The following is a 12,453-nucleotide window of genomic DNA, read 5'->3' as shown; positions in this document are numbered from 1 at the left end:
TATACGGAGTAATAATAGCACACATATTATGTGCTATGATAAAACATTTTTCTCCATAATAGTACAGTACACAGATCCTTTATTTTAGTAAAAGTACCAATAAAACAATGTGAAAATGAAGTTAAGCAGGTAAAGGTCTTTTAAGTATCAAATGTACTCCTTTTGCTGGAAAAATAACCCTTTTTTTTACCACTTTATGTACAGTGAAGTAGTTTAGAACAGTGCTTCTCAACCTAGGATTTGGGCCCCCTCCAGAGGGTGACAAGATAAATCTGAGGGTCCGTGAGATGATTAATGGGTTACAAAAAGAGGAAAAAACAAAGTTCTGCTACATAAATATGCCTTAATTCTTCAGACCTTTCTCTAATTTCATTCCTCTTGTGAAATATTGGAGGGCTTTTCCTCTAAGGGCCTCAAACTGTTGTTTAAATGAAACCATCTGAGAAGGTTAGAAGGGATTTTGTAAGTGGACACAAACCAAAAAAGTTGTGTTTAACAATGTGTTGTGTTTTATAAGCTGTTCCTTTTTCACTTGTATCTTTACTGTGTGTTACAATATAATAAACCACAAGTTTCTCTCAATTCCTGTGCACCTCTCTCAGATCCATCATACCTGGAGCCAGCGGATGTTCGTCAGCAGCTTAGTCATTACCAGCTGGCCTCCCGCAGTCAAATGTCTTCCGGCTCAACACCTGGTGGCTCAACAGTGGCTGACAATCGACCAGACGGCGTCCTCACTTGTGAGTTCTGCGAGTTCAGCTCTGGATACATGCAGAGCCTGCGTCGGCACTACAGGGACCGCCACGGTGGCAAAAAGCTCTTCAAGTGCAAAGACTGTTCCTTTTTCACCTGCTACAAGTAAGGACATTCTTCAGCTTGGCAGAGGGGAAATGGGAAAATGATAACAATGTTTTATACATAAGCAAGGAGTATTTAAATGTGCAGATACTTGATAGACAAGCGCTGAATAAATACCCTCATTAGTTTAATGATCCTTCTTTCTGCCTCTGAATCTGTCTCAGGAATACCTTCACCATGCATGTGGAGGCTGGTCACAACAACAATGCACCTGAGGACCTCCCTAAAGACCTGCGCTGCCCTCTTTGCCTCTATCACACCAAACACAAGAGCAATATGATTGACCACATTGTCCTGCACAGAGGTACTCATCATGCTTTTTGAAGAAATAGTTTAGTAATTGTTAGTGTTTATTTTATTTAGATGTGATAACCAGAGATGGTGGCTTTGCAACCATGTTGGCACTGGTTTGTTAGGGTCATTTCTTGTAGTTCTTTTTTATTAAAAGACCAGTGTTTAAGATTTAGTGGCATCTAGCTGTGTAGTTGCATATTAGAACTCTCTCGCTTCAACCTCCCCTTCCAAGCACAAAGGAGAAAAAAATAAAATAACCTCATTGTCAGAAGATACAGATACTATATCTGACTCTGAATTAGAAGCTGGAGGTTGACATTGCGATTACTTATGTACGGATGAAATAAACAAGACAAAACGTTCACTATTAGATATAATGTCCGACTATTCCTTTAAACGTCATCAAAGTCAAATGAAAACCTCACTAGCGTTGGCAGTTGTACTGTGGTATGACTGAATGGTTTCAGAAAGAATGCTGTGGCTTGGTTGGCACTGGTTGACAAATTGATCTTTTTTTTTCATTCAACACCGATATGCACCCTGTATTCCACTGTAAGAAATGTAAACATAATACAAACAAAGTAAACACAAGTAAGATAAACCATGTATACAAGTGGAGCTATTTGTTTGAATAATTTTGCGTACAGTATATGAGAGTGATCATGATAATCAGGGGTAACACTGGGGTGTTTTTCATGAGGGTTTATATGAGACTTTCTTCAGTTATCTAGAGGAAGTGTTTGTCTTGAAAGTGACAAAATAACAAAACGATAAAAAGGTAACAGCCACTGATTACTTTTTTCCTTTGCTACTGCGTGTGTGTGGGTGTCTTTCACCCCCCACATCTCCTCTTCCCATTTTGTCGTTAGCTTCTTTTTTCCCTCTTCGCTGCTCTACCATTTCCCTTCCCTCTCTCCAACCTAATAATCCACTTCGCCCTCTTCTCTTCCTCCTTCAGAGGAGCGCGTGGGTCCATTGGAGGTCAGCCGCTCCAAGCTGTCACGCCACCTTCAGGGCCTGGTATTCCGATGCCACAAATGCACCTTCACATGCTCCAGCGACCAGGCCTTGCAGCTGCACCTGCAGAAGCATGCTGAGATCAAACCCTACCAGTGCCAGCTCTGTTATTATGACAGTAGCCGACGGAGCCAGCTAGAGGAACATCTACGCCTCGAGCACAAGGTCAGTTGGAGCCCACATATGATGCAAATTAAGTTTCTTTGGTAGGAAGAATATGGCCATGATTTTCCTTTGGCAGATAAGACTCTTTATCACCAAGTTTTATTGAACATAATTTACTCATAAGAACAGGTCCTAATAATCAGCCTGCCTAATGGTTGTAACATTAGATGTTTACAGCTTATACCCTCTGTAACTTCAAACTGTAAAATTAATTCCATCTGGCCGTTGGCGGGTTTATGGGAGGTAATCCTGAGGCCTGTGCCAATCAACTGTCTATATTCCCACAGTGTCATGATATTATACCAACAACTCCTCCAGCTGCTGGATTGTTAAAAAAAATCCCAAAATATCCTGAAACCATTTGAATCCCAGATAATTAGAAATAAAAAAAAAGAACTGATATCATTTTTAAACTAAATAATCTATATAATAAGGGAAGGAAAGAGTTCCAGCTTTTGCATCTTTCATCTTTTCATATAGCAAGATAGTAAGGGAACCTACAAAAGTATTAAAACTGCTAAAATAGTTGGAGTAAAACTAGTCTTTGGCAGCCAAAGATAACGATGATGGTGGAATGAGAGTGTACATAGATTGGAACAACAACAATCGATACACAGTAAAGCCCAGCACAGGAAAAGTCTGTGTTTATTTGGTGATTTTAGGTTCACTCAGTAAATGCTGGAAGCTCTTTGCCAAGCATGTTCACTTGTGTAAAACTGTTCAAATGACAGTTAACTGTAGTTTTCTTTTTTTTAACATCAGTTAAAACATAAATAAGCTACTCCCAGTGAATACTTCCTACAGCAGTTTCACATTAAAATCCATATCAGCCCACCTTAAGTTTAGGGAAGGGAAACCCTGTTAATGATTCCCTTGCAGCTACCATTTATTGTGTGAGGTATAATGTTTTTGAACATGTGTTAAAAAAAACTTTATTAAATGAGAAATTATTAGAATATTTCATTCACGGTTGGACCATAAAACAGTCAGGATTATGAAAGTATTTAAACTGTCTCTTCTCTTCCCGGTCCTATTTTAGCATTCAAACTTCTTCATTTAGAGTCCTTAAAATGGAAAATTACCACATGGAGGGCATTTATTGAAACAACATTGCTACACATGCTTATAAAGCCAAAATTAAGTCTAACTCTATGCCGCTCCCTGACAGATTAGGAGTTAAAAATATCAGTGAAATGGCTACTGAACAATACAGTGGAATAAGATGACATGGTGCATACATATCAGATTGCTGGAGCCTCAGTGTATTCTAACCACATCCAGGAGAGAAAAGGTTTCGTCTCTCAGTCTCCCTTAAATGTGATCATTCAAGAGATGATGTGAGAAAGCAGATTGTATTTTAGAAGATTGTGTTTTAGAAATTTATAATTTTTTATTGTTGACATGACTAGATCCCTGACTTTACCCAGTGCATGCTGGGATACGGGCCAGCCATCCTGTTACCTACATAGGAGTAAGCCGGTATGGATAATGAATGAATGGAGTTCAGTGTCAGACATGAGATGGATTGCAGCTAGCTTACTGGCACTGATCAGTGTGTGTAGGTTCCTGAAAAAAACATTTTGAAAGCCAGAGCCATGTTTGATATAGATATTTATGTTCTGGGAGGTAGAATACGACATCTGTGGAGAGAGACTTGATATTTCTGGAAATTTGTAAAAATCTGTTATTGGAGGAGGCACAAAGCATCTCTAGGACTGGGACAGTGAGGAGAAGGGACACGTTTTTATGTGTGCATTATATTACACACCTTTTTCATTCAGATCATCATTTGGCAAAGATGTGGTGCTACGTGTGATCAAGGTCACACCAGACAGGTGCAAAAACTCTTATTTTGAAAGAACTGAAAAATCACGCACACTTAATAATACATAATAACTCCTAATAATTAATAAGCTCATTAACCTTAATTTGTATGGATACCAAGAGCTGTAGCTGGCATCTTCTGACTTTGTGAGTTTTTCCCCCAGTGATCTTTGTATGTATATGTTATGGAGGTTTGAGGACCAAAACATCATAAATAAAGTTTTAAAAAAGGCACATGATTGGCAGTGTGTGAGAGTTTTTGGTCCTTTCACGTGTCGCTGAAGGTCAAAAAATGTCGAGAAGAAAATGAAAGCAACCCGAAAATATTTCTCGGACTGGATTCCTTTTATTTTTTGCCATCGGGATACTGTAAATATGTGCCTCAATCTTGAAAAAGGAACGAGAGAGCAGGACTCTATCTGGGTTAGACAGAGAGCTAAAGCTAATTCATGGGAGGAAGAGTGGAGGAGCAGGCGTGGTCACTGCTGGGGAGGGTGTTCAGGGAAAAGGGAAGGAGGGAATTGCTCAGAAAGAGTGATATAATTTTCTGACAAGATGGATAAGATAAGCGAAGAGATGATCTGGTTCTGTCATCGAAATCTTCCATCTTCGTTGTTAAAACAATTCTATTTCAGATCATTTTAGTTGACTCATCATCTCATGCTGCATTGTGAAGTATAGAAATACACCTCCGGCTCTGATGATGACAGGCCTTTACTTCAAAAGCCATATTAAACTCAGTCTAATATAAATTTCAATCAGCTTGAAAACATAAAGGTGTTGAAAAAACACTTAAGCTTCTGCTAAAACTGTTTTACTGTTCATGTATAATCAGGGTGTGAATTTGTGTTGAACCTAGATCAGAAACATCAGCTTTACTTTACTGTCAGTTGTAAAATCTTCAGAATTTAGTTTGAGCTTTTATAATTAATGGTAAATATAAAAATTGTAAATAACAAGAACAGTCAGCCTAAAATGCATGTATTGACTTTATAAAAAAACAAAAAATTAAGCCCTTAACAGACATAAATGTAATGATTTGTGCAAGTATTCCCACACTTTCACCTTTTTTTAATGTTTTTGAAGGCTTCAACAAAAAGCAGTAGAAAAGAAAATGGAATTCTCCGAGATGAAGCCTGCTCAGAGAACACTAGCAAACTGATTAACACCTCCTGTTTCTGATCAGGTTATCCGCAACTTTGAGCTGATGGGTCGGGTCAACCTGGACCAGCTGGAGATGATAAAGGAACAAGGGAGCAGCGCAGAGGAGGAAGAAGAAAGAGAAATGATGGAATTGGTTAGAGGTGGAAAAGTAGCTGCTGCAGACGAGGAGGAGGAGGAGGAGGAGGAGGACGACGATGAAGGAATGGAAATGATGGAGAACATAGTGGAGGAACAGAGAGAGATGGATGATGAAGAGATGGAGGACAACATCAAAGAGGAAGAAGAGGAGGAGGAGGAAGAAAATGAAGAAGTAGAGGAAGAGAGGCCTGCCCTCCAAGGTAAATACAGCTGAAGAAATACTAATCTTTGTTGAATATTATCCACTCGTTATTATGAATTTTCAAGTGACAACATGCCTGATACTTGGCACTGTCTTTGCTTCAGACTGTCAAATACAACCACTGATGTTTGCCGAAAGAACAAATATATACTCCACACCTGGCCAGTCAAGACCAGAACACTACAGGATACTATTTAACTGCCATATACAGTATGAGCCTATCTCACAACAGATTTATTTTCCAAAAACCTTTTGGGATTACACTATAAATGAGTTTCTGCTGAAAAGTCATTTTCTGTCTTCTGTTCTCAGTTATTTTATACCAAATTGTGATCTGTGTGAAAAATCTCCTGTGTCTCCCTTTAAGCCAAATAAATGGGCCCATAAGTAAAATGCAATATATAATGAGTAATGAGTTATGGTACTTTTTATGAGCAGTGTTTGTCTTCCAAAATAGCCAAAGTCTCAGTGTAATTCTGAATAGATTTTCTCATTTCATTCTAGCTTAAAAGTTACTGACTATACTTGACAGGTATTGGTTGCTCAAAGAGGGAAGAAAGTAGATTTCTAATCTACAGAGGAGCCAACATTAATTTCTAATAAATAAATAATAAAATAAACATCTCCATTGTTTTCAAATATTGTAAAAAAAATACGAAATCAACACTTCTGAAATCAGTGTGTTCTGAGACTGACCAAATATTCAAACTCTATTTCCCAGAGGTCCTTGCATCTCCCACCAGCAGCACCAGCAGCACCTCTGGGCCAAGCGGTGTAGAGAAGCGTCTCCCCTGTGAGTTCTGTGGCCGCTGCTTCACCAACAACCTTGAGTGGGAAAGACACGTCCTTCGACATGGCATGTTAGTGTTTGTTTATTTGTCTTTCTCCTCTTCTCTACCTTCATTTTGTGTGTGAGCTTGTGTACTTTCCTGACACAGCAAGCCACCATGGTCCTCTTTACCTGTCTTTCTGGTCTTTGTGTCAACAATAAAGACCTTTAGGTGGGTCTTTATTTGGTAAAGGCATGCATTCAGACTCCATGGTTACACATGATCAGGATACAACTGCAAAAATCTGCCACATTAGCGGGATGGCGTTATGGTAGTAAAATGTTTTACTCAGAATCAGAAAACAGGAGGAAAAGGATAAATACCAGGCAGGAAGAGAAGGCAAAAGTATCTAGGGACCGGTCAAAGGGGCAGGTGTCCACGGCAAGCAGGGGTCCAAACTGGCCGGCAGAGGAAAAACAGCTAGACATATTAGATGATCTGATGGAGAGGGAATGGGAATAAACCAATATATTTACTGCAAGACTAATGAGGAAGTGAAAACAGGTGTGCAGGTAGGCGAGGTGAGCTGAGGTGAGGACGGGTGATTTGAATGGCAGGAACACAGGGGTTACTGTGGAGAGAGTGGCAGGATCTGGAATGACAGGAGCGTTAAAGCTGCAGTGGGTAACTTTTTGTTATATTTGCTGAAACTTTTACTATATCCTGACAGTGGTACACAAGATAGGTAATCTGGAAAAAACAGGTTCATCTGGCTCTTCCTGGTGCTCCCAATGGCATTTGCAAGAATCTAACAGGCCTGAACAAAAACCGCCAATCAGAGCCAAAATGTATTCACAGATTATCTGTCTCATGTACTACTGTCAAGATACAGTGAAAGTTTCAGCAAATATTTTTTAAGTAAGTTACCTACTGCAGCTTTAACATATGGCACAGGTGAACAGAGAGGGAGAGAGTAAATGTGGCACCAGAATCAGGCTGATGTTGTGAGACATGGACGGTGATCGCCTGACTTTTCATTTAATGCCACCATAAGGTTGACATTTGTGGTCATGACAACTAATGGATTGTCATGAAATTGGGTCAGACATTTATGCTCCCCAGAGGATGAATTGTAATACTTTTGGTTCCTGACCAAATACCAGTAAAACTAATGCCATTCCCATTACACACAGTGCTTAATTAGCAAATGTTAGCATGCAAACACTCTAAACTAATATGATGAATATGGTAAACATATCTGCTGAACATGAGTGCTGTCATTAGGGTCATTATGTTCCCAGGGTCCTGTGTTTCCCAGTTCTGGGTTAGGGATAGGGTTAGGATTAGGGGGTTAAGGGGTTAGGGAGTTTAGGACCCAAGGGACATAGGCCCTGGGAACTTAAATACACTCCAATTGTGAGCATGTTAGCATTTAGCTCAATGCACAGCTGTGATAAGCACATCAGCCTCTAGCATTATTAGCATTATTACTCTATATCTGCATATTAGAAATCTTATCTCCTCTGTCATTAGCTTGTCCATATATTTCCACATTTTAAAAGCATTTATTTTTGCTCCCTCCTTCATTGCCAGGATGGTTAACAACAGTCGAATGGACACCAGCACCACATCCGCAATAGAGGCCTCAGCTTCATCTTCTACTGGTTCCTCTGTCCTGATGGACACAGGATTGGACCTGTCCAGTAACAGAAAAGAGGAAGCTGATCTAACACTGAGAAGTCAAAGCCAGTATGTTGAAGACAAAGAAATGCTTGACACCAAAAAGGATCAACAGTTTGGTTGAACTGATTGTGGCCTCTTGGGATATTGTGCTAGAAACTGATAACATTGGGTAGGATCAGCACTGAGTTGGATCTTAAAATAGGACGTCAGAGGAAATGAAAAGATTGAAACTGAAAAAAAAAGTGACTTCTTATGAGTTGGCGCATTACTAGATTTTAGGTGTTACATATTTAAGTATTAGGTTGTGCTGCATAAAACGGCTGAGCTCTTTAAATGGGCAGTCCCCTAGGACAGATCTTAATATATTGGTAACCAATAGTGAACAGAACTCTTTATTGCTGACATTCTGGTCAAATCTACAGTGAAAGATCCCACCTAGATAAAACTAAGCTATTTATAAAGAATGTTGTCCAAAAAAAAAAGAACTAAATTTAGCATTTTATTATTTGAAGCACCTTTTACACTCCCCCTGCTCATCTAAAACAGGGTTACTGTAAATTTACCTAAAAGGAACAAGGAAGATATAAAAGCATTTACAACTGTGGTCCACTGTAGAGCTACCTTTTCTTGTTTCTTGTTGAAATCTGAGACCTTTTTCATCTTAGCCTTGTGTTAAATGTGTAGAAGTATTCCTTGAGGAAGAGTCGCACCTTATCTATTTTAGTGAAATCTGAAATCATTTTTTTTCTTTATTCGTAGAAATACTTACAATTTCCCCCAATGTTTGTAGCAAATTGCTATATTTTAGGTCCCTTAATATTATACTACGTATAAGCCTTCAGCCTGTGGCATCCTTTGCATTTTGACTGTGCTGTTTTATTGTCCAGTAATTTCACTGATGTGATGAAATCATGGAAATAATGGGATTAGTTGAAATCTCCCCTCCCCTGTAAAACATGATGTTGTTTGTAGTCCAGGTTAAACAATATCACAGTTAACCTGAGCACTCAGCATAACAATATAACAACAGAGATATGTTTAATGTGTCATGACTGTATCCATATGATATACAGTAGGTATCCTTTAAGCTTAGCATGGCAAGTTTTGCTTGGAACATAACTACAGGTTTTAGCAACAGTGGTGTGATATCTGTCATCATGATCAATAGACAGAGATTACACTTGTCTTTTCAGTGCAAAATTTTGTAATTGGAAGTGCAAAAATTTCACTCTGTCCACATACTGTAGGTGCATTCAGAAATGGCTATTAAATGCATAGTTTGGAGTGAGGCTTGCTGTTAATGACATATCCATATGTGCCAACCAGGATGCCCCTGTTGTGGTCTGGCTAACTGGAGTAAACTGTGCACAAGTGTTGACCACCACGGCTGAGTGTTGAAGCCAGTGCCTAAGTGCCTTAAAATGCAGTTCCTCTAGTGGCCACTATATGGCTATAATTGCTTTAAAAAAAACACCCAAATGTTTTGAAGTAACCAGAAAAATCTCCTAACTTCTCTCTCAAAATACAAAGTCAAGTTTGTAAGGGCCTCAACAGCTAATTTCTCTTCTTCTAATGTGCGCCATTTTGAAAGTCATTGTTTAATTAAGATTAGATGAGGTTAAATTAGATTTGACTTCATTGTAATTGCATTGGAAGTGCTAGTACAAAGAAATGTGGTTCAGCATTTAACCAGGTAATGCATACATTAGCGAAGAGGTGCCCTTAAGTCAATATTTTTATCTGGTATTTAGACATGCAGATAGCTTTGGTTTCTTTGCCAAGGTTTTGAGATTTCTGCTGATCCAGTAGTTGCAAATGGAATTTCATTTGTCATACTCACAGCATTGAAAAGCAGCATTCGAGCTGTTTTCATCTGAACTATTTTCTATCAAATAAATAGTCCAAATGAAAACTGTTGACAGCGTCTTCTGTGTGTTGTACTGTATGTTTATTTTGATACTGTGAGCACCACATAAGAAATTCCATACTAAAACAGACACGTTTGGAGCCATGTTTGCTTGATTGACAGAATGTCTCTGCCTTTCACAGTCAGCCCTGGTGATTACCTCAACTCCAACCAGGTTCCTCCACAAGCCCAAATTATTTTTTCAGGCTCCAAATGACTGACAGGCTGGCATCAAGGATTAAACTCAAACCTAGAGCTTCAAAACATCCCTTCAAAAACTTATGGCTGATGCCACAGAAACCACAGACACGCTTTTCTACAGTCTATGATCTGGTTTTGATGTGATGGGATACACTGAAAAGACAAGTGCAACCAGCTCAGAAAGCCCCAAACACCATTTGTTTCCACATAGCATATTTGCCACTGGGACTGTATGTTGAAGATGGACTTTTTAAAGGTGTCAAATCCCCCAACTTTAACCCCTTTAAATTCTCATCCAATATTGACACAACCTGCATTTGTGTGCTTCTTTTTAGACAAAATTGTCACGTTATTGTTGATACTGACAAAAGGCAGAGATTGTATTTGTTGGAAGTTGCTGCTTGAATGCCCTAAAGCCTTATAAGATGAAAAATAGCAATTAAGTCAAATTTATGTCCAATACCAATAAGACCAATGAGCAACGTTAAACTGTCTGAAATAATATGGCTAAAAACTACAATATCAAATTAGTATAGGAGCACAATTAATGGAATTGTGTTCTTGGTACCAAAATATTTACCAAGCCTGCTGTGTTTGCTGCTGTGATTGTCCTTCCTGAGCATTGAACCATTGATGGAAATGGGAAATCTGGGTTTGGACCATAGAATTTTGGAACTAGAGTTCTATGGGTGGAACCCAGGTGAACTACATGTTTGCAGCCATGTATAGAAAACAAAACTACTTGTTAAGTGTTTGAACTGTGGTGTTTCAGAAAGGATACTTTAACCCTTTTTCCTTTAGGTGTTCTCATTTAAAAAAAAAGAAGAAAAAAAAAAGAAATCTAAAGATGATAGCTAACCCTTAGGGGCTTTTTGAGTCCCCAATCCAACATTATTACACTGTTGTACAATGTCTGGTTACAATGAAAAATATCTCCTTTTTTGTACTGTAATGGGAATGAGCACATAGGAAGAGCAATGTGGTTGTACAATATTTTAAACATGTGAAGGAAAATGATGCAGTTACGTACTAATTAAAGGCCAGGGCTTTTATTGTGAAGGAGAAAAACATGGCAAAGTAAGAGACAAGAAAAAAAATGTTCCTTTGGGGGCATTTACCTAAACTGCTTGGTCCTTTTCTGGGATTGGCCACCATCTGGGTTCCCAGTCAGCCTAATAGATCCCTCTGAGATCTAGCTCACGCTTGTCCAATCCGACATCTGACACTCTAGTATGTTCTGTCTATGACCAGTAAGGGCATCAAGTCACTTTCTCCAAGCAGGCTTGCCCATAGTCTACCCAGTTAACAACAGGTGGGAATGTAGCAGCCCCACTATGCTCCTCAATCCTTGTAATACCTGAAAAACCATTTGAGTTGGTGCTCAATCTCAAAGCCCATTTTCTGTTTTTCAGGACCAGCTTGTAGCTTTTTTGAAAGTAAAACTGTTTGAAAACTGTTGTTGTAGAAATAAGCTTTGTAAGGCAGCTTGTTGCCCAGCTTGAAAGCCCAGTGTAAACCAGATGATAAATTGGGACAATCTGGCTAATGAAGCTGTCAACCCAAAACTGTTTGTTGTTCTGTGATCATTTTAATAGAAAATGACTATGAATCCCTCACTGTGTGCAGTCTCTAGACTGTAATATTCCCAGTTTACCCAAAGTTATTCCCCTGCTGACAACACACTGGATACTTGTATATATGTTTAGTTTGTTTCTGATGCATTTCTCTTTTCAGACTGTTGTCTCCATAGTTTGACACTAGAATCTCTCCTTCTTGCCTTTCTTCCCATATAAATCTGATTACCTGATGGTGGGTTGTGATGTTGCCTAGAATGATTGTTTACAATTTTATTCCATTTATCTCTGGATATTCTGTAAATATTGTAATTCATTGTCTTTTTTTAACTTGATAATAAAGTTATCAGATAACGGTTAATTGTGTTTATCTCTTCTTTCTTTGTATAGACACATCATATAAATTCAATTAGGATCCTAAAATGTGTCTTTCCTCCTTGCTTAACACTAAGACTTTAAGGGAACAGACTGAGAAATCTGATCATTTAAATGTAGAATTGTGGGAACATGCTGTACTTTTACCTTATAAAATAACTTTTTTAGATTTTCCTTGTTTTCCGATCAGTGAATTATTCATATCAGCACAGATGTCAAACTATTAAAATTCCCTGGTTAGCAAGCTTCCTGAAAAAAACTGAGAATAAGGTGAAAGTGGTG

The 12,453-nt window shown here is 38.6% G+C and overlaps 1 protein-coding gene across 3 annotated transcripts in view; it reads left to right on the top strand.

Annotated features, from left to right (window-relative positions):
• Positions 1 to 12,157, top strand: part of znf462 (zinc finger protein 462) — a 50,841-nt gene extending 38,684 nt beyond the window's left edge. For all 3 annotated transcript variants that reach the window (XM_051411954.1, XM_051411956.1, XM_051411955.1), the window contains exons 8-13: positions 603 to 858; positions 1,023 to 1,162; positions 2,111 to 2,334; positions 5,345 to 5,660; positions 6,384 to 6,522; positions 8,026 to 12,157. In XM_051411954.1, the coding sequence (XP_051267914.1) occupies positions 603 to 858; positions 1,023 to 1,162; positions 2,111 to 2,334; positions 5,345 to 5,660; positions 6,384 to 6,522; positions 8,026 to 8,236 (1,286 nt within the window). In that variant the 3' untranslated portion in view covers positions 8,237 to 12,157. The remainder of the gene's footprint in view (positions 1 to 602; positions 859 to 1,022; positions 1,163 to 2,110; positions 2,335 to 5,344; positions 5,661 to 6,383; positions 6,523 to 8,025) is intronic.
• Positions 12,158 to 12,453: the final 296 nt, after the last annotated feature.

The sequence above is a fragment of the Dicentrarchus labrax genome, unplaced genomic scaffold (assembly GCF_905237075.1).
Source record: "Dicentrarchus labrax unplaced genomic scaffold, dlabrax2021, whole genome shotgun sequence".
Taxonomy (NCBI): domain Eukaryota; kingdom Metazoa; phylum Chordata; class Actinopteri; family Moronidae; genus Dicentrarchus; species Dicentrarchus labrax.
This window is presented reverse-complemented; position numbering and strand designations above follow the sequence as displayed.